The sequence below is a fragment of the Rattus rattus genome, chromosome 11 (assembly GCF_011064425.1).
Source record: "Rattus rattus isolate New Zealand chromosome 11, Rrattus_CSIRO_v1, whole genome shotgun sequence".
NCBI lineage: Eukaryota > Metazoa > Chordata > Mammalia > Rodentia > Muridae > Rattus > Rattus rattus.
In genome coordinates, this window is record NC_046164.1 from 39,786,737 (window position 1) to 39,813,166 (window position 26,430).

The 26,430-nt window shown below is 34.8% G+C and overlaps 1 protein-coding gene across 1 annotated transcript in view; it reads right to left on the reverse strand.

Moving 5' to 3' along the window:
- Tecrl (trans-2,3-enoyl-CoA reductase like) overlaps window positions 1–26,430 on the reverse strand; it is a 64,215-nt gene that overhangs the window by 9,965 nt on the left and 27,820 nt on the right. The window contains exons 3-8 of the mRNA XM_032916600.1: window positions 24,190–24,234; window positions 20,417–20,520; window positions 12,086–12,201; window positions 4,705–4,810; window positions 2,124–2,196; window positions 178–221 (exon numbers count right to left, since the gene is read on the reverse strand). Coding sequence (XP_032772491.1) covers window positions 178–221; window positions 2,124–2,196; window positions 4,705–4,810; window positions 12,086–12,201; window positions 20,417–20,520; window positions 24,190–24,234 — 488 coding nt within the window. The remainder of the gene's footprint in view (window positions 1–177; window positions 222–2,123; window positions 2,197–4,704; window positions 4,811–12,085; window positions 12,202–20,416; window positions 20,521–24,189; window positions 24,235–26,430) is intronic.

Consider the following 26,430-nt stretch of genomic DNA (forward strand, 5'->3'; position numbering starts at 1 on the left):
CTTTGAAAGAATATTCAGTGCTCCTAACTGCTGAGCCATCTTTCCAGTCTGAAATAAATATTTTTTTTGCATAGCTAAATACATTTTCTTCATACATACTCTCCTCTATTTTATGTATTTGTATTTTTATTCATGCTAAATTTAGAACATCAATTAGATTTACTGTAGAATACATACCAAAAAATTGATAGCAGACACTATTATTTGCCTGTTTCCAAATGCTGCAAAGAAGAAAAAGGTAATGAGATGATGCAAGGTAATACTCCTCTCAGGATCATAGTCCTAAAGAAAGACATAACATATTTACAAGATCCAAACATCCGCTAACCAAAACAATTGCCATAGAAATTTGAATATTTAATATACGTTTGAATTTCAAAATGTTCAAATTAATTTTTGTTTAGTTATGTATTTTTCTTCCTGTATTCTGCTAGTATCTAAAAAACAAATGGAATCTAAATTTATTTTGTGTAAGCTTTTGGAAAGCAGAGTGTATTTTGCTAAGGTCCTGTTTTAACTACATATAGACAATGGCCCAGCAAAGAACAGCACATTTCAGTGTTCTTTTGTGTTTAATGATGTAATGAAAACGATCATATATTTTATTTTCTACCTTTCATATCTATTGTGTTAATTTTACAAATTTTGAGTATGCTTTGCTATGTTATTGTTTGAAAAGCTTCCTAATTATCATGAGAAAAAGTACAAGAGACATGACTTTTACATTTTTATTATATTTTATACCATTTGTAGACAGGTCTACACCTGTCCTATGCTGTGCATGTAGAGGTTATATATGTATTAATATGTAATATATAATATAAATATACACACATATATACATATGTATAAAACATACATAAACACGATGCAAAATATATAAATATAGACATATAATATACATCATGTGTGGTATTTTGTGTATATTTACTCATATGCAAATATTATATATTTATATATTGTATTATGATATAATAAATGCATTATAATTTTGTATATATAAAAATGTTTACATATACTCATGGACTAGAGTTCATTTAGTGCTGCTTGTGTGTCCATGTTTTTCAGGCTGACCACTTAGGATTAGATGACGTCTCAAAGGTCTCATTTCTGGGGAAAACTGATTCTACCTTTCTTACCAATCATAATGAGGCAGCTGATAAGCTTTCTTTAAATATTTTTTAACCACTTCACTTTCTTTTTTCTGACGAATAACTAGTAATTTTCTTAGAATTTCTAGAGAAAATATCCATGTCAGTCAAATTTAGTTTTTCAAGACTACATGAAAATTTAAAGATTATGAAATAAAGCAGCTATGAACATAGTGGAGCATGTGTCTTTGTTGTATGTGGGGGCATCTTTTGGGTATATGCCCAGGAGAGGTATAGCTGGATCCTCAGGCAGTTCAATGTCCAATTTTCTGAGGAACCCCCAGACTGATTTCCAGAATGGTTGTACCAGTCTGCAACCCCACCAACAATGGAGGAGTGTTCCTCTTTCTCCACATCCTTGCCAGCATCTGTTGTCACCTGAGTCTTTTATCTTTGCCATTCTGACTGGTGTGAGGTGGAATCTCAGGGTTGTTTTGATTTGAATTTCCCTGATGACTAAGGATGTTGAACATTTCTTTAGGTGCTTTTTGGCTATTCGAGATTCCTCAGCTGAGAATGTTTTGTTTAGCTCTGTATCCCATTTTTTAATAGGGTTATTTGGCTCTCTGGAGTCTGCATATGTAGCAGAGAATAGCCTTGTTGAGGGAGCAGTGGAAAGGGAATCCCTTGGTCCTGCCAGGATTGGACCCCCAGTGCAGGAGAATACAGGGCGGGGTTAGTAAGGGGGATGGCAGTAAAGGGATGTATGGGGGGAATATCCATATGGGGGAGGGGGATGGGATGGGATGGGGGCTTATGTACAGGAAACCGGGAAAGGGAATAACATTTGAAATTTAAGTAAAGAAATATATCTAATAAAAATTTAAAAAAAGAAAAATGATTATGAAATATATGAAAGTGAAAATTGGCATTTTCATTAATTTCTGTTAAGTATAAGGCACTCCCTTTTATGTAACTAAGAACTAAACTTGGATTTTAGCATGGCCTTAGTTAAAAAGAAATTGTACATACATGGTGGCGTATATCTTGGGTGATTAATATAATAAGCCATCCAAGAAGTGAATCCCCAATAAAATGCACAACCCTACAAATAAAACAAGAGAAAATAACAGTTACAAAAACAATATAATAAACAAAACGTTATTATCATTTAAATACCCGTGCATTTACATGGACACTGTCTTGTCTTAAAATTATTTTTCTTGACTTTGTTATTTGAAAAATTATACTTATATTAAATGCATCTGATTACTGCAACTTCTCATTTTCTTAACCTCTCTCCTTCCTCCTTTACAAACCTACTATTTGGCCTCCATGATCCCTTCCCTTCCCTTTCGATGTCTATTGTGGGTTTTGTTGCTGTGGTTGTTGGCTTGTGTGTCTGTTCCTTTTATGAGACTCACAGAGTCTCATCAGGATCATCATCATAAGTATGATCATCTCCTCAGTCAGCACAAATCTGAAGAAATGAATGCCTTTCCCCAGAATCAACCAACAGTCATAGGAACTGACTGTATTTCTGATCAAAAACCAATGGCTGAGGAGGCTTTAAACTTTCCAGGTGAATTTACTATAGCTGTTAAGGTAAACTGACACTGTCTACCTTCTAAACATTTATATTTCTTCCCACAGACAAATGTTACCCCACCCTTAGTCAGAGATTTCTCTTTGACACTAGTGTTGGGCAATTCAAGGCTTTTGATTCCTGAACATGATATATATGCCCCCTGCCTCCTCTAAGTCTCATGGTATTTTGTTGAATTGACAGTATTTAGATCGTAAAAATGGGATGATACAAAGACTGTCTAATGCTGCTTTCTGTTCATGCTACAGACAATACAGAAATGTTTTCACAGACCATGGACTACCTACAATTGACTTAAACAATATTGTCACCTGTCCACCACATACCAGGGAGAGGCTCACAGGTCCTTGCTTACCCCACTGAATTACTGCTATTTCAGAACTTTTTTTTATAAAGTGGCCAAACTCAATACATGGAATGCTTCTGCTCAACACAAAGCAGAATTTTACACTAAATTTTGGTATCATTATGAAAATTCATGACTTAGTTGCAGGCTTTATATATATATATTTGAGACAAACTTTAATATTTTATAGTGTATAATTATTTATTGAGAATGATTATTTTCATCATGATAATAATAAACTGAAAGAAATGATCTATAGCAAAGTATTATCACAAAACAGAACAATCTCAACATAATCACCACCACTAATATGTACTGATTAATTATAAAAGACAGTGTCAGACTTGATCATAGACACAAAAGCACTCACCTTGAGCTGTTACAAAATGGGAGTTCAGCAATCTAGTTCTATAAACATTCTAGAATCACTGTTTTTTTTTTAGGTATTTGTATGAGAAAAATATTGTTAAGGGCATAATATGTTAATAATAATTCAAATAAAAGATAAATTATATTAAATTTGAATTGAAAAATTGAGTTGTAGAGTTTCCTAATATGCATTTTCAATGTGGTGCTTGAAAACTTTCTTGAATTTTTTGGTAGTTTCTAGACCTTGGATATCGTTAGATTCTTACCTTTTGCTCGTGGCAGGTTCTAGCATCACATTGGATGCTATGATAATCATACAATACTATGCGGCTTTCTTCCACTTCAAATGGGTTTAAGGAATCAGATTCAATGCTAAAATGAATAAATTTCCATGCATGATCTACTTTATATCCTATGTTCCTGGAACATTTATTAACTAAGATTAAGTCACAAAAAACACACAAAAAAAAGTTGATATATATGTACATATATACAGACATACATACATATGTTTGTATATATGTGTGTGTGTGAATGTATGTACATACATGTCTGTTTATATATGTATATATATGGGTGTGCATATGAACATATGTACATATTTGTATATATTTGTATATAAAATGCATATCTAGACACATATGTGTATATATATACATATATACATATATACTCATATATATACACACACACATATATATATACATATATATATATAATCACAACTAAAGAATGAAAGCCCAGTTTTGAGAAAAAGTGAATATTGAATAGATGATGATTCCGCTTCGATCTTTGTTTTCAAACAAACATTAGATTAGAGGGAACCAAAGTTGCAAAAGTGCCTCTCTAAGATTTGAATGTAGGCAAGCCTTTGTGATAGTTCCTTGATTAATTACTGATGTGAAGGAGCTCAGGTCATATAATGATAGGTCTGGGCTCTCGGTGCAGGTGGTCCTGCTGTGCATGAGAAAGTCCTGCCTTGGCTTCCTTTGTGAGTAACAGTAGAATAACTTTACAGTAGAAGGAAAAACCAATCCTTTACTTCCCTAGTTACTTGTGTTCACTGTGGGTTTTGTGTCTTTCTTTCTTTTGTCACAGCTACTGAAACTATAGCTAACACGATGATACAACATAAACTGTGGTATATTTTGCAATATAAATCAAACCCGCAAAGCATCTTTTTTTTTTTTTTTTCAGAGCTGGGGACCGAACAGGGCCTTAAGCTTGCTAGGCAAGCGCTCTACCACTGAGCTAAATCTCCAACCCCTCCCGCAAAGCATCTTAATGCTCACCTTTATCAAGTTTTTCATAGGACTATGTCCTGTAGAAACTTTGTGAACAAATAAAGTTTCCAGAAGGAGTCGGATGTAGTGGATACAGTGGCAGAAACAAGCCAAGCTAGAAAATGAACAAGTTAATAAATAATTAACTGCTTTCCCAGAACACACACCGCTGGATTGTGTGATTTTTAAAAAGGTCTTTTAGTTCTTAAGATTTTCTGACAGGCATAGATTATATACTGTGCACATGGTTCCCTGTATCTTCTTGCCCTGGTCTGCCACAGTAAATTCTTGGACTCTACAGTCTTACTTCTGCTGTCATGTCATATACATATATATGTACATATGTATACATACATTATGCGTGTACATACATATTATGCATGTATAATAAAACTTTTGACAAATCATAGCAAATATTTTAATTTTTAAAGTATATCATAATGTCTCATTTGCAAGAAATCTTATTTAATGCTAATTAGGTATAAATATTTACTTGTTTTTTCTAAACAATTTAAAATTTTATTAAATAAATAAAATAACAAATAAAAATATATCAAAATCACTTCTGATACCAGAACTATTGCACAACCATGCATGTTTTCATATTCATATGCCCTAGGAAGTAGCCTAAATCTAATAATTAACAATGTGTTCATAAGAAATTGCCTAGAGATTGAAGCAGATAATGAACAAGTTTAAAAATAACCCATGCCTATGTTGAGAGTAGTTGACATTTTGCAAAATTCAAAATTACTTTTTAATTGTTTGCTTGTCCTTGTGCAAGCCCTACAAGATTGAGAAAGTTTGAATTTCATATTCTATGCTGTTACTGCAGCCTGTCTTTGGTAGGTTTTGACTACCTGACACATTTCCACATTTGTGTCTTCATATGCTTGCTTCCCTGTTTTTAAGGTTCCTCTTTTTGCCATTTTTATATAACTCCTATTTCAAAAGTAAATGCCAGATGCCTTTTAGGATGGCCAATTTCCTTAGACAGACTTTCTACTAACACATTTAACTACTTTTTTGTAAGTGAAAGGTAAAATTTTTTTAATATCTGAATTTTCTTTAACGTATTTGACAGTGTCTTTTAAAAGCCCTAAAGAAGCTTTTCAGTTTCTTGAGGTCCCATTTATCAATTGTTGATCTTAAAGCCTGAATCGCTGGTGTTCTGCTCAGGAAATTGTCCCCATGCCAATGAGTTTGAGGTTCTTTCTCACTTTCTCTTCTATTAGATTCAGTCTACCTGGTTTTCAATTGAGGTCCTTGATCCACTAAAATATAACTTTATGCAAAGTGATAAATCTGGATCTATTTTCATTCTCCTACATGCAGACTACCAGTTATACTAGTACCTTTTACTGAAGATGCTTTCTTTTTTTCCACTTTATGTTTTTGCCTTCTTTGTCAAAGATCAAGTGTGTGGTTTTACTTCTGGGTCTTTGATTATTTTCTATTGATCCACCTATCTGTCTCTCTACCATACCAATACCATGTTGTTTACATCACTATTGGTCTGGAGTATGGCTTGAGATCAGTGTTGGTGATTGCCCTTGAAGTTCTTTTGTGGTTGAGAATTGGTTTGGCTATCCTGAGTTTTTTGTTTTTCCACATGAAGTTGATAATTGCTCTTTCCAAGTCTGTGAATAATTGTATTAAAGTTTTGATGGGATTGCATTGAATCTATAGATTGCTTTAGGTAAGATGGCCATCTTCACTATGTTAATCCTACCAATCTATGAGCATGGCAGATCTTCCCATTGTCTGAGGTCTTCTTTGATTTCTTTTTTCAGGGATTCAAATTTCTTGTCTTACAGAACTTTCATTTGCTTGGTAAGAGTTACAAGATATTTTATACTATGTGTGGCATTTGTGAAGGGTTTTGTCTCCCTAATCTCTTTCTTAGCCTATTTGTCATTTGTATCAAAGAAGGATACTTGTTTGTTTGAGTTAATTTTATATCCTGCCACATTGCTAAAGTTGTTTATCAGCTGTATGGACTCTTTGTGGTCGCTTACGTATACTATCATAGCATCTGGAAATAGTGATACTGTGACTTCCTCCTTTCCAATTTGTATTCCCTTGGTCTACTTTTGCTCTAGCTAGAGGACTAGTACTCAAGTTATATAAGTAAATCAAGAAATTAGCCTTCAAAAAACCTAACTAACCCAATAAAAGTGGGGTTCAGCTCTAAATAGAATTCACAACAGAAGAATCTCGAATGGCTAAGAAACAAAGAAATATCCAGTGGCCTTAGTTATCAGAGAAATGCAGATCAAGACAACCCTGATATTTCACCTTACACCAATCAGAATGACCAGGATCAAAGACTGAAGTGAAAACAAATGCTGGCAAGGATGTGGAGAAAGAGCAACACCGCTCCATTGCTGGTGGGATTGCAAACTGGAACAACCCCTCTGGAAATCAATCTGGCAGTTTGTCAGAAAATTTGAAATAGTTCTACCTGAAGACCCAGCTGTACCATTCTTGGGTATAAACCCAAAAGATGCCTGACCATACCACAAGGATGTGTGTCCCCTCTTTTTAATAGCAGCCTAATTTGTAATAGCCAGAAGCTGAAAACAACCCAGATGTCCCACAACTGAAGAATAGATACAGAAAATGTCATTCATTTAGACAATGGAGTACTACTCAGCTATCAATGAAAAGGACATCATGAAATTTGCAAGCAAATGAGTGGAAATAGAAAATATCCTGAGTGAGGCAACCCAGACCCAAATGGATATGCATGGCATGTATTTATTCACTGATAAGATATTAGCCAAAAAGTAAGGAATACCTAGGATATAACCCACGGACCATAAGAAGTGCAACAAACAGAAAGGCCCAAGTGAGGACCCTTCAATCCCACTTAGAAGGGAGAATTAAATAATCACAGGAGTCAGAAGGAGCGGGGCTATGGTTGGGAAAGGGGAGGGAGAAGAAAAAAGGGGGACAGGATCAGGTACGGGGCGGGGGGCGATTAGGAGAGAAGTCCATAGGGCCAAGAGAATGAATGGAAATAAGCAACCTCAGGGGATGAGAGATGGGCGAAGCTTCTAGAAAGTCCCAGAAACCAGGGAGGTAAGAGGCTGTCAGAACTCAGTGGGGGTGATCTTAGCCAAAATGCCCAACACTGAGAAGAGGAAACTCAGTGAGTCTACCGCCAGTAGATAATCACGGCCTCAAGTGGAAGGACAGGTTTACTAAACCACAGTCAAAATTTCTGACCTAGAATTGTTCCTGTCTAAAAAACCTGCAGGGATAACATTTGAGAAGAGACTGAAGGTAAAGCAGTTCCATGATTGGCCGCAGTTGGGATCCATCTCATGGTGGGGTGGGAGGAGGGTACCAAGGCCTAACCCTATTACTGACGCTTTGATGTGCTTCTAAACGGTGCCTTGACATAGCTGAGAGGCCCTACCAGCAGCTGACTGAGACAGACATAGATACTTATACCCAAGTATTGGACTGAGTTGGGAGAGCAACCCCATAGGAAGAGCAGCAGTCTCAACTAACCCAAACTCCAGGCAGCTCCCAGAGGCTGTGCCACCAATCAGGAACATACATGGGCCAGTGCGAGGCCCCTGGCACAAACACAGCAGAGATCCGCTTAGACAGGCATCAGTGGGAGAAGATTTATTTAATTTTGTATAGACTTTAGGCACCAGGCAAGGGGAAAGCCTGCAGGGGGTGGCACCCTCTAGGCAGCAAAATGGAGGAGGAATGGGATGAGAAATTGTGGGAGGGGTGAGTGAGAAGGGACAATGACTGAAATTTAAACAAACAGAACGATAATAAAATATATTTCAAATAAAATCAGCGATTATACTTTAAGTAGTTTAGTAGAGTAAATATTTAAACACGTCATTTATTTCATATAATATAAGACATTTAATGTATCATAGCAAGCGCTTATTTTAGTTAAATAAAAATACTTGGAATAGTAGTAACAGTAAAGATAATAAAACATCAATACTCGCCACATACTGCTAAGCACTGGTTTGCAATAGCAGGCAAACTTCCCTCCTATCTGATGGGCCTTCAGTGGAATTAGCGGAGTCTTGGCAATCACCAAGATGTAAATGCCACTACTCTACCCTTGAGGATATTTTGCTAGGCTGATCTTTGAAGTGATTTGTAAATGTTATGGTTAGATAGACTATTGACTGCTTTTCTTAGGCTCCTTCTAACCTTCCTTATGTTACTATGACATCTGGTCCTCAGGGGAACTTTGCCAGGGCAGTTCCAACTGGACTTCTCAAAGGAGTGCGTCCAAAGTTTGTGGTGTATTCCATAAAATGGCCTTCATTTGAGATCTTTGAAGTGTCCAAAAGTAATCACAACAGCTTATATTAATGCAGTTTTCTTACTTATTCTGATCAAAAATTTGATATAAACATGTTCTTGGTCTTTACCAGTGCCATTTTGAGATCATTTGCCTTAGAATCTTGCAAAACATTTTCATAAATCTCTGACCGCTCAAGGTTATTTTTTTTTAAAATAAAAGGACTCTTATGTTACTACAATGACATTAACTGTGGAAGCTTAACATATTTTGTGCTTTGGAAAACATGTAGTACAGATGGAATTGTTACTAATATGTTATCAAACATGCTGTGTGTAAGAATAGTAACCACTGTCAGTCAGTTCATTGGAAAATAACATTATTCATCTTCCTAACTGTACCGAATATTCAAAATATGCTAGGATTCATTCTTAAAATACAAGTGTTATCATGTTCTTCAGAGGTACTAAACTTATTCTCTAACTTAGACTTTTTCTTTAATTGAAGAAAAGTGAAGAGGTTTCTAGTTCAAAGCTTCCCTGACAAGTCTATTGTTACTAAGAGTCGGTTTCCTGTTGCTCTTGTGAGGGGCTACAGCAATCGTTCTGTTGTTCCTATAGTGTACTAAATGGCCTTAAAGCACACATCACTTTCATATGACCAATGTCCAGATTTACCAACTGGAATCTAACCCACTAATACCCAAAATGAAATAAATATTTATGCAACGAGTTTACCTACCAAATCATTCAAATTATTATAATGAATGTTTTGTATAAACTATGACATGTCAACAATTTATTGCATGTATTTTGGAAGTTAAATTAAATTTAGAAAAAAATATCAAAGATGATCATAGGAACATAGTTTAAAGATAAGAAACTGTTTCCACACAGGTCAAAGTAGTAAGGTTTATGAAAGTAATTGGAAAGGCTACTCTGAGTGAACAATATTAACGATGTTGACAACACTCCTGAAATCTAGTTAATACAGGGGAAGCTACAAGAATTGGGAATGTCATGGCCGAACGACTTGTGTAAAGAAATGTAGGGGGAGTCAGAAATGCATGGCTGAGTCTCAGTGTCTATAATGAGATAAAATGTAAGGATGGAATTTGTTGTCTTGTATAGCACCCACAGGAGCTCATTGTTCTTTCTTAATTCCTTTGAGATACTTTTAAGTCACAGAATTTGAAGGTTGATTTTTTTTCTTAAACATATTTTTACACTTCATCTTAGCCAAAGGCCTATAAGAAATCCTTTTTACACGTTTTTAATGTTATGTTTTGAAGAACCACACCCCTTTTCTCTAACGTGCACATTTTCTCAGGGCATGGAGATAGATAGGGAGGAAGAATAAAGGATGTTTTGTTTTCTCATCAGCCTAACTACCACAGTTACATAGCATGTCTTGCTAACTTTTCTATTTCTTAAATGAACCAGTCATATTCAAGTAACTACTACATTATTCTGGGTTTAAACTTATTAAAAATATCCAATAAAATATCCTTTTCCACAGTTAAATTCTTTTTTTATCTCCCTATGTAACACTGAAATCATTTTAAACAATCTCAGCTTTGTTTTAAGTATATCTTCTGGTTTTTAATTGCCTGACTTGTGTTGTTTATTGTTTGCTATTGCTTTCTACTCCTACTTGAGGTACACTGAACAGTTTGTAACTCATAAAAATGTAAAGTGGTTCGTATTTTGTCATTCACTAAAATATGTTGTTCTATATTAGATTCTACTCCAGTGTTTTTTAGCTCAATATTTGTGAGGAGAATACTTGCTTGGTAAGGAAGGTCCTAGTTTGAAGACGACATGATTTGAGATTATTCAACTTTATTATTTTTAACAGACTTAATTCATTTTGCTTTTCCTGTATAAAAGCCCTTATGTGATAGTCACAGTTGGAGCTTGAGTCCTCTGAATGGAGATTTTGGTATGGATTTTCAGACATGGTCAGCAAATTCCTGATAAGGAGGTTTGGTGTGCAGTCTCTGTCCAGAGGTCTGAGGTAGAACTCTTGCAGATGGCAACAAAGGTGGCCATGACAAAGTTGCCTATGGTGGCAGTTCACCCTGTGACTGATGAGTAACATCATTAATACTGGCCATCAGCAACAGCATCTTGGGCACAGAAGCCGAGATGAAGGGAGTGCCTCTGGGAGCAGTGACCAGCACACAGACACAGCAGCTTGTCATCCTGCTTGGTTTAGGGTAGGGTTGCCCAGTCTTGTTTCTGAAGTAGCCTCTCCACACAGGGCTGATGGAAACTTTGACCAAGGCAGTAGCCCTGCAGTAATGACTATCTTTGATTCTCAGATGACTTATTACCAAGACTTGCATGGCTGTTGTAGTCCCCAGTAGCATCGAAAGCCTTGAAACTGCTCTTCTGGCCAGCCCAACCCAACTTCATCATTGGTATGATTTTTAGAACCTCATTTTTAAGGATGCTTCCAGGAAAAAGTCAATAATCTTGGGTTCCTTAAGAGACATGGAGAACGTGTAGATCTCCTCTAAGGATTCGACTTTCATAATAAACACCTTGTCTTGATCTTCACCTCTAAGAGCCCCTCAGCTTTGTCCTCAGTGATTAAGACTGCTACAGAATCCTCCAAGGGAGGCACAAAAACTCTTGAGTTCGCTTGCCTTCACAATGCAACACTGTCATCCAAAATGCTTTGTTTTTGAGACAAGGTTCTCCGTGCTGCCTTGGCTGTGCTAATATTCATAGATCAGGCTGTCCTCAAACTCACAACACTGGAATTAAAGGTTTGCTCCTCTATGCTAGGCTCTTTATTTCCATTATATAAAATTTATATGGCTTAGTAATATTATACTATGAACCTAGAATGTTTTTTTCCTGTCCTATGTTGTACAGTTCCAATCGTCCTGATATTTGGAGGCAGCTATGACTCAGCCATGCATGTGATCAGAAGGTAAATACCTGATCCCTTACTGTGTAATAAGAACTAAGATGCATTGGTCCAAATGTTAGATTTATTTTAACTTCTAGTGCCTTTAACTAATAATGTAATTATGGAGTCCTCTCATTATTAGGGCTACATCTGTCACCCTCGTGTCTCCCATGTGTCACTTACTGTACCACAGGGTGTCGGGGCCATCTAAAGCTCTCTTTGACATCATATATGTATGAGCTCCTCAAATAAAAAAGAAGGTATATTAACAGAGGTCCTGAGTATTCAGCCAAAAAGACCTGAAAATAGAAAATAGACTTAGATTAAAATTTTTTATAAATATTTTAAGCTTCATGTGCATTCATGAGCATTGGTCAAATACATGATATAGTGAAATATAATAGCAGATACTGACTTGTAAAAAAAAAATAGGCTAGATACGGATGCTCATAAATCTTCCTCAGAGGAATCCACTTAGAGCTAAGAAGAATGGATAATGTAGACATTATTTTAAAAATGATTTTAAACAACTATTTTATTGTAATGAAACAGCAAATGAAAACATCCAAAGTTAGATTAATGTATCTACTTACACAATCATTTGCCCAGTACCAAAGTCGGTGCATCTGCATGAACTTTTAAATCATTGTAACAGTCACTGTAACGCAGTAAGCTTCACTAAAGTTTTCCTAGTATCACTATTCATTACACTTTTAGGCACTTATCCGTCACAAAACAAAAGATTTGAAATAAGAAAAGCAATAGTGTTATATCCTCTGATGTTGACCTTCATAACAAATAATGCAAAAGCATCCTATCTGATTAAGGAAATGCATTAAACTATGCTTTAATTCTGCCCTGCCCAATCTATATCCTCTATGAAGCGCTACATTAACTGAAAAGAGCATGTGAAAACATTTATGTTTCCTTTTGTTGCCTTATTTTCCCTCCACATATTTCCTTTATGAAATCAACTAGCTTTACCATCATTAAAAACAAAACGATAAACCTTATCTATTTGAAACATTACCCTTTACAATATATAACTTTAGGTTTCAGTTATGCATAATCTTCATTTACTTGGGAAGAGTCTTTTTTTTTTTTTTTTTTTTTTTTTTTTTTTTCGAGCTGGGAACCAACAGGGCCTTGCGCTTCCCAGGCAAGCGCTCTACCACTGAGCTAAATCCCCAACCCCTTGGGAAGAGTCTTAATGACAGGTTTTCTATATTATATCGTTCTATTGGCATGTCTGCCAGGATTGTTTTATTTAAGTTAATTGATCTAGAAAAGCCCAGCCTACAGTGTACAATACTTAATATGAGTCAAAGAGATCATGAGTTTAGGCCAGTCTAGGTTATTGAATAATACTAAATACTTACACAAGTATATTATTACATAGGTGTGTAAATATGTATTATGTATACGTATATATCTTGACTTAGATGATGGAATATGTAATATTATTATATACTTATGCATACATTTTTACGTTTTTAGTTATAATTCTGAATATCAAACAAGACAGATTAGCAATAAGAAGAACTGTAAAACTTGATTGTTTTTCTAAAATAAATTCCACATAAGAATTTATATTAATTTATGGCTTATGCAGTCCCTTCTTATTGCATTGTGAACAGATGATTCTGCTTACATGCTGGCTCTCATCTGTCTGCCAGCATTCAGGAGGATGGGCCAGCAAAATTGCCATGAGTTTGAAACCAGATGAGATAAAACATGAGACACTATACCAGCAAGAAAGAGGAGGGAGAGAGAGAGAATAGAGAGACAGAGACAGAGTGAGACACACAGAGAAACAAAGAGACAGAAAGAGGAATGAATAGAGAAAGAGACAGTGAGGTTATTAATCATTGCAAATGTCCCATATGTTTCAGATAATGTTTTGTAATAATAAGGCTGTTTCCATTATATAAAAATGTTTAAATGTTTATTCCACTGTCATCTGATTTAACAAAGTCAAATTTTAGCAAATTCTATATGATACATCCAATATTAAAAATATTGTGGATAATAGTGAAATTTGATGAAAAGCCACTATATTTAAGCTAATAAAATTTTATCAGATATTATGAATAAAGTTCTTCGGAGTCAGAGGAAATTAAACTATGTTTTTTTTTTCTCTTTGTCATCTCTTAAATAAAATTCAGGACTGTATGCTCACAGACATGAATACAATTTAAAAGCAAATATTTTATCACCAATACTTCGCATGCTGAAACATAGCAGTTCAAATGGGAACTCGATGTGAATTATAAATCTTGAATACACTAGAGAATGAAACCGACTTTTGGGCAATGTCTCAAAATATTCATTTGAGGGCAAATGAAAGAAAAGATAAAAGATACTTTATTAAACATAAAAAGTTATCAAAATTGTTTTATGATAAAAAAGGACTGCATACATATATTACTGTGGTAGCTTACAAAATAGAATTCGTGTTCTGATGAAAAATAAAAAGAGCCCAGACAGATGCTTATGCATGCAGAAGCCAAGCGAGTGATAAGTACTCACAGAGTCTGGAAACTCCACCATAAACAGTAAGGACTTGATGTTTATTTCAGATTCACAAATTCACAAATAAATCCTAATTTATTTATTTTATATTGTGTTAATATGCTTTTCCCTCTTTTGTTTCTCCTCGTTAAACATATGAAATAGATTTTTTTGAATTTTTTGTTTGTTTGTTTTGTTTTGTTTTTGAAATTGTATTCCTTTAAGTAGACAATGGATGTCCTTTTGCGTCTTAGGGGCACCTTTGGAATCTTCATCTTGGTGAATTGTTTTCTTTTCTTATCTGTAGAATATTTACTATAGGGCCCCATCACACTAAAACCTGTATAGTTAAGTTCCATATATAAAACTTCACAGTATCTACATAGAAAGTAAATACCTTCTCCACTCTAGCATCTGGGTTATGTATATTAGTTGATACAATCTACATGTTGTCAGAATCCTGTGTCCTGTATTCATTTAAACATGAGAAAAAACACATTTGTATGTGTTCTGGTTAGATACCGTCATTTTCTTATTAGAGAGAAGGTTGATAGATGTTTGAGTGTGTTGATTGAATACCATCAAGTATTCAATGACCATGTGAATTACCATAAAGAGACAGAAATGTTTCCATAAAAATAATTTTAAAAACATTAGTTACAAATTAGGTAATTTTGTGCTTAAACTTTCTTTAGTAAATTTATAATTTTTTGAAAATTATCTTTACTTTTATTATTATTATGAAGTTGATAGTTTGCTTTCTTATTTTATGTTTGACTTTACTTCTGAGAACAAATTAAATAGCATACCTCAGAATAATTGGAAATCAACAATAAAAACACTGTGGAATTAAACAGCTGTTAAACAAATGACAGCTGTGAATTAAATTGTTTGTAGTTTCCCAAGAGTAAGATCACTTTGCATTAGTAAGTGCCATCTACTATGGTATCATATTAGACAAGTATTGCTTTCTTTTCTTTGTCTTTATTCCAACTCTCATGTGAATAATCCACTATGTAAATCATCCGTATGCACTAAGCAAATCCAACAAATCATAATAGTGAGTTAAAAGTAAAAATCTAATCAAAGCACTGTTTTAAGGTATTTCCAGGAATGAGATGTTGAGTCATTACAAACCTAGATTAACTTTTTATGTTGCTGTTGTTATAGTTGTTGTTTTTATGTTGCTATTGTTGTAGTTGTTGTTGTTATGTCGCTGTTGTTATAGTTGTTGTTGTTATAGTTGTTGTTATGTTGTTGTTATAGTTGTTGTTATGTTGTTGTTATGTTGTGTTATAGTTGTTGTTATGTTGTTGTTGTTATGTTGTTGTTGGTAGGTTGTTGATGTTATAGTTGTGTTGTTGTTGTTATGTTGCTGTTGTTATAGTTGTTGTTGTTATAGTTGTTGTTATGTTGTTGTTATAGTTGTTGTTATGTTGTTGTTATGTTGTTGTTATAGTTGTTATGTTGTTGTTGTTATGTTGCTGTTGTTTTGTTGTTGTTATAGTTGTTGTTGTTATAGTGTTGTTGTTATGTTGGTGTTTTTATAGTTGTTGTTATGTTGTTGTTGTTATAGTTGTAAAAATATTCTCTGGAGCAGTGATTGAGTATGACTACGAAGCTTTGAGGATCATAAAAAAGCAGCAGCACACTTTTTCAACCTTTTTTATAAAGAAACATTTAAAACAATATATGCTATCTATCAAGACTAAAGGTGACCTTAAAAATGGTTGTCTCCACAAAAAATATCTAAATAAGGAATTGTTTCAGTCATGGGTTTCATAAAGAATTTCCAATGTCATTAATGCCACTATTCATCTGGAATAAGTTAAATTGTCTTAATGTTCAATTTCATCTTGATTTTGAGAATTCATTAATATTTTTATAGAAAAACCCTACATTTTTCCTAAATTTATGTACATTAGAACTGGAGATATCATGATTCAAATCAAGAGTAACATCATATCTTAATACATAATCTTATTGGAGATTCAAATAACAGGATTAACATACTTGTGCTTACATGCATATAACTTTGTGCTCAAGGAAGAAAAGGGAAAGATAGAAAATTTAGATACTGAAAATTATCAAATGTAGTATCAGTGAATATTTTTTCCCAATCTGTAGGGTGCCAATTTGCCATATTGATGGTGTCCTTTGCCTTACAGAAGCTTCTAAGTCTCATCAGGTCCCATTTATCATATCTAACATATATAAAGAACTCAAGAAATTAAACTCAAAAAAACCCAAAATAATTTCTCAAAGAATTCGGTATAAACGGACATTATAATTCTAGAAGTTAAAAGTAGTTGTTTTCACTTAAAATAAATATATCAAAATATTAAAAAAATAAATAAAAAAAGAGGTTAAACAGAATTCTCAACAAAGGAATCCCAAATGACTAAAAGCACTTAAAGAAACATTCACCATCTTTAGTCATCAGGGAAATGCAAATCAAAATGACCCTGAGATCACACCAATCAGAATAGCTAAGATCAAAACAAAAGTGACAACATATGTTGGTGAGGATGTGGAGAAAGAGGAACACTCCGCCTTGCTGGTGGGATTGCAAACTGGTACAACCACTCTGGGAATCTGATGGTTCCTCAGAAAATTGGAAATAGTTCTATCTGAAGACCCAGCTATACATTCCTGGGCACATACTTGAAAGTTGCTCCACCATGTTAATTACAACTTTCTTTATAATAGCCAGAAGCTGGAAACAACCCAGATGTCCCTCAACCAAAGAATGGATACAGAAAATATCATTCATTCATTTATACAATAAAATACTATTTAGCTATTAAGAACAAGAATATCATGATTTTTGCAGGCAAATTAATGGAACTAGAAAATATTATCCTGATTAAGGTAACCAAGACCCTAAAAGGCAAGCATCATTTGTACTCACTGATAAGTGGATATTAGCTAAAAAGTACAGAATATCCATGATAAAACCCAAAGATCATATGAAGTTTAACATGAAAGAAAGCCATAATGAGGATGCTTCAATCCCACTTAGAAGGGGGAAAATCATGGAAGGCAGAGGGAGGGAGGGAAGAGAGCAGAAGAGGGGAAGGAGAGGGGAGGGGGAAAGGAGAACAGGTATTAGGTGGGGGGAACAGGAGAGAAGCACAAAGGGACAGAAGAATGAATGGAAATATGTAGTTTCTGGGTGTGGGAGGTAGGGAGATGCTCTAGAAAATCCCAGAGAACTGGGATGTGGGAGACTTCCCAGAGTCAATGTGGTGTCCTGAGTCAAAATGCCCAACAATGGGGGGAGGAAACGTGAGGAGTCCTCCTCCACTAGATAGACAGGCCCCAAGTGCAGGAACTGGTTGCCAACCCACAGTCAAAATTTCTGACTCATAATTGTTCCTGTCTAAAAGAACTGCAGGGACAAAATGGAGAAGAGACTGAATGAAAGGAGGTCTAGTGACAGGTCCAAATTGGCATCCATCTAATTGCTGGGGGTCACGGGTTGGGAGTGATGTAAGTACAAAGGCCTGACCCTCTTACTCATGTTATGATGCGCTAATCCTATGTGTATGAATTAAACGTAGGAGTCAATATAAAACACTGAAATCATGTCTTCAAAAAAATGTTGTTAAATCCTCTTATACTCAAGCTCAACAATTTTTCCATGAGGAGAAATTAATTTCAAATCATATATCCAGGAAGTAACAGGGTGAATATTTTAGGAAGAGCACTAAAAATTCAAGAGGGCCCCAAACAATTAATTATGTACACATATAATAGCACCCAATAATAAATCATTGAAGACCATCACATTTCCAATGACCTTCATTATAGATATGTAAAATAAATTGATAACAATTAAATAAAACCTAATATTCATGAAACAGGGTTACTCCCAAGGAAACAAGACTTAGAGAAAAGTAAATATTTTTCCCAAACCTATGTGATCCCATATGAAGCATTCTCTAAATATAAGAAATAAATTGCATAAGAAAAGATCAGTTGTTAATAATTAAGAAACAACTAACCACTCAGAAATAGTATGATAGATCAGCAATTTCTTGGTGATTAAATAAATTTGTATCTTGAATTACATAGCCCAAACTAGAGTATATGCTAGAGAAAAATAGCTTAGAGCTATGAATGCATACACACACAGTGATGAATGCAAAAATGATGAAAATTAGTATTATTAGATAACAGGGTGTGGTGAAAATAGGTTTTGAGCAATCATCAAAGGATGTCCAATACAGAGGTCAATAGTAGCAGCAAACCACTGAACTGAGAACAGCACCCCCTTTGGAGGAATTAGAGAAAGGATTAAAAGAGTTGAAGGAGCTTGCAACCCCATAAGAACAACAATGCCAACTAATCAGAGCTTTCAGAGACTAAACCATTACAGAAAGACTATACATAGACTAACCCAGGGCTCCAACTGCATATGTAGCAGAGAATAGCCTTGTTGGGGCATGAGGGGAAGGGGAAGCCCTTGGTCCTGCCAAGGTTGGACCCCCAGGACAGGAGAATATGGGGGATGTGGTAAAGGGGATGTATGGGGGGAATATCTGTATGGGGGAGGGTAGGAGTAGGGGCTTATGGATAGGAATGTGGGAAAGGGAATGACATTTGAAATATAAGTAAAGAAATATATCAATTAAAAAAAGAAAAGAATTAACTTGGAAAGGTAATAAATACGGCAACACTAATTAATAAATATAAACATAAATGTATGCTTAGAGAAAGTTTTTAACATATAACTGAGCATCCATGATTATTAGATTTTTTTTACAATACTCATTTGTTTATTTTATGTCTTTATAGCATAGACATGCATTGCCTCTGAAGACCCCAAGAAGGTTATGGGGCTGAGAATAATGAGAAGTGTGGTGGGTACAGAGAATTGAACCCGGAACCTCTGCCAGGTTTAAGTGCTGAGCTCTCTCCATTTCCCTATTTATCAATTTTAAAATTGAGCGTATAAAAAAGCTACTCAAAACATTATGAATGATAACCCTAATTTTAGTGTCAATAAAACAAAATCTATCTGAATTAAAAAAAACTGGAAATAAAAAACTTTACAAATATATTACATTGTAATGCAAAACATAAGTGTTCATTTTTGAAGAGAATACATGAAAGAGGCCTATTGTGAAATGAAAATGTTGACAGAGAAGGCCACATTCTCCACATATCATTGTAAGAATTGCTTATCACCTTTGATTTTTCTTTGCACTAAGAGATCTATGGAGCTTACTTTGACTGCGGAAACTTTCTATTAATTGATTGCATCGATCATGAGTCGTTCGATCTCTTGGAGTGGTTTCAAGAACTTTCCCCTTTCATTTCCTTTAATGTAGTCCTCCTGTTTCTAAATCATTACATTCAGAGGTAGCAATTTTAAGAACTACCCTCCAAAAAAAATAAATAAAGTAGGCAAGAGAATGTACCCATAAACCCAAAGCTAGAACAACACCACTCAACAAAGAATAAAGTAAACAATGGACCCCTCTTTTTCAGTAGAATAATATGAAAAAAATTGCTTTCTTTCTTTATACCACAAAAATATAGTGTTTCAATAAAACTTTGTCCAGCGATTTTGTCATAACTATAGTAGAATGTTACAGATCTATGAGGAAGTTCTTTTGAAATATGGTGGTCTTCAATGATTTATTATTATGTGTTATTATCTATGTATATAATTATTTAATTATTTTTGGATCCCCTTGAATTTTTTAGCTCTTCATAAAGTCTTCCCACAGTTTCTTCCTGAGTATATGGTTTAATTAATTTCTTCTCAAAATACCAGAAAGTCTTCAGTTTGAGTGCAGGGGAACTCAACATTTCTTAAAGACACATTTGCAGTGTAGAATTTCAATATCAATGTATTTGACAGAAATGGTCAGAGATTAACTTAACTGAGTAGGGCACTGGGTTCAACTCCTATCACTTAGATAAAACAAAGCCTAAAGAATAAACATAAAATTAAAAAAAAAAACGAGATCATAGGTTCCAATGGACACTTACCGTGGTCCACCCAACTTGCTGACCCAAGTCTGTAAAATAGAGTGTGATAATTGAAGAAGCTGCAAAACTTTGAATCGTGATATAATCCTTCAAGTATGGACCACCTAAAGTAAAAGCAATGAGGAAATAATATTGAAATATTATTTCATGACCCAGTGACAAAAAGTTTCTTAATATGAAACTGGTAACTACTTAGTTTTAACCAGTCTGTATTATATATCAAATCTTAATATTATCAGACAACCATTTTATTTGAGTAATTTATATATCAATGTTCCTGATACACAGTTTTCCAAAAGCTTTAATATCAAAATGTAGTAAGTCTTTAGCCTTAGTTAAAAGAAAGCAATGACCCTCAAGATTTTTCCTATTTAAGTTCAACTCAACCATCGCTTGAGTTAAGCTTTAGTGTTTCTTAGAGAGAAAACCTAGATAATTTATATATTACTATAATATATTGTGTTTTTATATAGAGAGAGTGAATGAAGATTGCTCTTACATTTCATTTTTTTTACTAACTTATATAACAACAAGGAGTGAACATGACATAGAAAGCAATTTGAAATCAAAATAGTCAATATTACTATAACAATCACACCTAAGATCATAGAATGTTTGTAAGATCAAATATTTGGATGTTTTTGTATCTTTTTTTGATTTGTATATTTGTTGGGTTCTTTAAAAGAGAAATAAATTTGTATTGTTCTGTTTTCTTTGTAAACATAGGAATAAAGCATTGGAATATTTGTTTTTAATGTATTCTCAGCAATAGGACATTCTGAAAAGAAACTAGGTAAATAATTAATCATGCTCTCTCTCTCTCTCCCTCTCTCCCTCTCTCCCTCTCTCCCTCTCTTCCTGTGTGAGTGTCTAGGGAGATTTATGTGTTTGTGCATTCTCTTAGACATGTGTGGGTGGAAGACAGAAACTGTTCTCAGTATTCTCCTTTCATTTTCCATCTCTTCTTAAACTCCCAGAATCTTCCTGATAATACCTCCCTTAGCCAGTACTCTTGCTCCTAGTCTACATCTGCTGTGAGTACAGAGGATACACATATGCATAACAAACCCTTTTCTCTCTGAGTCATTTTTCCCTCTATTGCCTAGTTCTACTCTCTAATTTAGGAGTAAGGAGTTTTGTCCTTTGCCTTCCCAGAAAGTGTCACTATCTAAAGAAAAGTATACAGAGACAGTGTGCAAGCCAAGACAATGGACTTGCCACCCTCATAGATCAAGCTTTATCTATTTAAGAGCCCATGATTTCCTTCCCAAGCAAGCTCAGGGCAAGCCTGTCTTCAGATAATTGTTCTAAACAATGGGCTTGATTCAGGAACATACCCTACATTTAGGTATTTGGCATGGATTTTGTATGCAAGGTGTGCACTACGATTTTCCATATTGGTAGTTATGAAATCAAAACTTGCTTATACCCATGTTTCAGTTTCTTAATATAGCATTTCAATGATATTAACTACTAGCAATTCAAGTCTACCAACTGGAACTCTGGGAAGCAGTAACACAGTAAAACAGGTGTGGACAAAATTAATTTAATTCTGTGCCATTTTTAGTATGTCATGGGTATCTTCTTTCTGACTCTCAGAAGATGGATGGTCTCCTGATTGCTTTAGTCCACAGATTATCTGAGAGAGAGCTTGACAGTTCTAAAGCTAGGCCTCAAAATTCTTGACTGCCTCTTTTCTTATTCATGTGGTCTGTTTGTTCTACTAAAGGGAAGGAAGCACATTGATTGGCTCACAGTAGAGTTCTTGTGATTCTGTGCATACAAGATCAGTCATAGGCTAATGGTGATTTCAGCAGAATGTATGAGTCTAGCCATGGTCAACGAATTACAACCAGTTCAAAGAGCCACTGGGTTTCCTACTTAGTACACAAAAATTATACTAAGTTTGTTTTTTAACAGTATCTATTGGATGAGAAAATTAAGATTATAATTTCATGGGGCAATGCTTATTATGCAAATTACACTGTCAAATGCATTCAAGGAGCGCTTCTCAGTAGTCATGGTACCGATTTGCTCAGATGTAGAGGGCTGCAATAACATGCGCCACCACTAGATGGCGCTGGCTTTCACTGCGCCCCAGGTGGAAGGCCGAGCTAGACAAGATGGCGCCGGCCTTCGCCGTGCCAGCCGACTCCCTTTCAGGAAGTTAACTGTGTGCGCATGTGCAAGAGTGCCTTCAAAGAGGTCTTTTGCCACTCCGGGCGTGCCTTATGAGATCATGGTAAGCAACCAATCAGGTGTGGATCGCCCGGCGCTAGGGGTATATAGCGCCATGTTGGCACTGGGGCTCTCCATAAGATATTATTAAAGTTTGGTCGCAGCTAGGATTCCTATGCCCATGCGTGTTTTCTTGCTGGCGAGAAGGAGCGCGAGGGACACTCAGACTCACCTTTTCCTTTTCTATGGTAGTGCTTGAGGTTATTATATATTCATAAAAAACGTTGATCATAAACTTTTAGCCTAATGGAACTGCGATGGTGGCTCTGCTCTTGCGAAAGTTGGCTGCTTTTCTGGAAGACCCAAGTAGTGATGCCACACCCATGCTGAATAAAACTGTCTGTAATTTTAGTTCTAGAATATTCTATGACCCCTTTTGGCTTCTACAGATTTCTGTAGAAACATCACACACACATATACACACACACACACACACACACACACACACACACGCAAACACGCATGCACACACATGCAAGCACGCATGCACACATGCACACACCAAGGATAAAAATAAATATTGACTGAATTTGTTGTCTTTTTTTGTTAGCTGTACAAAACAATCAATGTCCCATGTATAGGTAAGTAGAATAGTCAACTAAAAACTGAGGTAAGTAAGAGACACTTATTTTCACAATACACTGCTAACTTCAGTTAAATAATTCACTCATTCCCTCAAAAAGGTAAATACTCAAATTTCTATCCAAACAGGTACTTAGAAGTTTTATTTTGCTCAAGCCACTACCTGGTCCCAACTGTTTCAGCCACCAGAAGATTTGTGCTAACACATAAATCCTTTCGTCCCTTAGAGTATGCCTTAAATGGAAATTCTATTTGACACTGATGCCTGTGGCACTCTCACACAGACGTTTTTGTGTTAGGAATTCGTTCGAATAATGCAAACATTTCATTTAGTATAAGCCGTACATTGTGGAGGACCATAAAAATAAGACATATATGGTCATATATGTAGTGAAAAAACAGTGTCTTTAAACTTTTTTTTTGAGAAATAGGGATTTGACTTAAACTCTAGTGAAATTTAAGAATGATGAATATTAGCAAAGGAAGAAAAAATTCAATGTATGAGGTGGCAACTCCTTAATAGGTGCTACTATACAACATGACTAAAATTTTAAAAATGCATCTTGCAAATATCTAATTCTATCCACAGCACTCATATAAATATAATGTTTTAAATGCTAGGTTGAGATAATATTGGTGCAATATCAATAGGATTAGATTTTAAGTAAGACTCATTTTTACATTTGTATATTTATCTGTTGAAATTACTTCTATGAGAGAATGCTGCATTTTTCCCAAGTTCATTAATTTTTTTGCCCCCCCTTTATCATAGTATTCTATTTGTTAAATCAAAATGGAATTTTCAAAAACTAATGTTCAATGATAAAAGGCAGAAACACTGGAGTGTTGGATTCAAATGAAATAGTATTTACATGTATACATTAGGTAATAAATGAGTTGACTTCTGAGGACAGATTCTCAATTACAAATTGATCGGTTGAAATTGGTCTTACCATATTCTAGCTGTAGGCCAATTCGAGAAGGGTACCACTTTGGACCTGCACAGTGAAAAATAACATTTAATCAGTAAAGACAGAGAGTTAGCTTTAAAACTTAGAGGGAAGACACAATCCTTATGAGAAAGGAAATAAGGTAGGTACTCAGTGTGAAACAGACCCAGTAGTTCCCTTTGGAGGAGTGTAACTCGTAGTAGTGGGAGGGTACTGGATCACATTATGACTTGACTATGAAGATATGCTCAGGTTATGAGCATGTACCAATTCTTGTGGTCCCAGAGAGCCAAGGTAGATAGTGTAATTAATTCTTCAATAATAATTTTTACATATTTATTTCACTGGAAATTTCTCTAACTTTGGTACCTGTAAATAAATCTTCATTTGGAGTAAGTGCTCTGTCAGCATAAGACCCACAGTCTTAGACTATCCCTCAGAATATCTACAGAAGTGAAGAGCTCCGTTAAAATAATATGAATGATCGACTTGGAATGTTGTGACTATATCAATAATTACAGGAATATCAATTTAAAATTTCTTTTTCAGCAACCTATATGAATAGATAGAATAATACTTCTTTACAAGAAGTCCTTAACATTTTAATAACATATTTCCATATTGAAAAATGATTTTTAAATTCAAAGATAACCTGTTTCTACTGAAAATAAATTATATGCAATTCTATTAAATGTCTATTGAAGTAAATGTTGAACAATTTTATCTAATTTTTAAGGAAATTCTTCCATTATTTATTTCCCCAAAATACATTTTAACTATTATTAACAGTGAGAACAATTTGGGCACACAAGGACAGTACCATCATCCTGGAGGCTCAACCAGAATTAGGAGTGCAAGGTCAGACTGAGCTACATAGCACCATCCCGAGTTGTTAAAGTAAATACGTTTAAAAAGCAAATGTTTTAATTTTTTTATTTTTTCACATCTTTATTAACTTGAGTATTTCTTATTTACATTTCGATTGTTATTCCCCTTCCCCCCATTACTGCCCTGCCCCAACAATCACGTTCACTGGGGGTTCAGTCTTGGCAGGACCAAGGGCTTCCCCTTCCACTGGTGATCTTACTAGGCTATTCATTGCTACATATGAGGTTGAAGCCCAGGGTCAGTCCATGTATAGTCTTTGGGTAGTGGCTTAGTCCCTGGAAGCTCTGATTGGTTGGCATTGTTGTTCATATGGGGTCTCGAGCCCCTTCAAGCTCTTCCAGTCCTTTCTCTGATTCCTTCAACGGGGGTCCCGTTCTCAGTTCAGTGGTTTGCTGCTGGCATTCGCCTATGTATTTGCTGTATTCTGGCTGTGTCTCTCAAATGTTTTAATAATTAGAAGTGGTAAAGTTGTGCACTACTGAACTAAAAGAGTGAACTATTTCTGAGTTTACATCAAAAGGTACTTGTGTAAGGAGATTGTCATGGGAAAATCTTAAATAATTTATGATAAACTAAAGGGTACTTAGGCTTAATCATAAACAAAGTTAGGGATGATGATTATGAAGTTTACACACAAATACTGAGACATCATTTTAGGATATGCTCCAGATAAAGCCATTGTTTTCTCGCCCTTTGCACTATCTCACTACTTATGACTTATATATTCATTTGAAGTTTAATTTGTAAGCTACCACTATTTACTGAAAAAGTTTAAGAGGAGTTCTGCTACATCATGACCTTCAGACAAATAACATATGATGTAACAAAATGCCATAGAAAAGTCAACAGTTTTAATTTATCATGTGTGACAATTGATATTGAACCAAGTACAAGCCATTTGATTAGCATTTTAATGATAGTAATTGAGCTCCTATGAAATTTATACATAAGTAACCAGGTTCTGTTTATTTTAATAATATTCATTGAAAACATCACTTTCTTTTTTTACATATTTTTGAATTTTATTTTTCTTGGATATTTTATGTATTTATATTTCAAATGTCATCTGCTTAATATGTCACTTTCTATAACAACTTATAATGCCACCTTGGATGGAAATGCCAAAGCAAAAATAACTATTGTTCTAAATATTCACATATACTTGTGTGTCTATGTATATGTATATATGTATCGTATGAATAGACACACACACAGATACATATATACATGCACATGAACATACAAATATATAATACATACAAACACATACACATATACATATATACATACACAGATACATACATACATACACTTATATACACATACACATAAACAAGTTGTATATATATGTGTGTG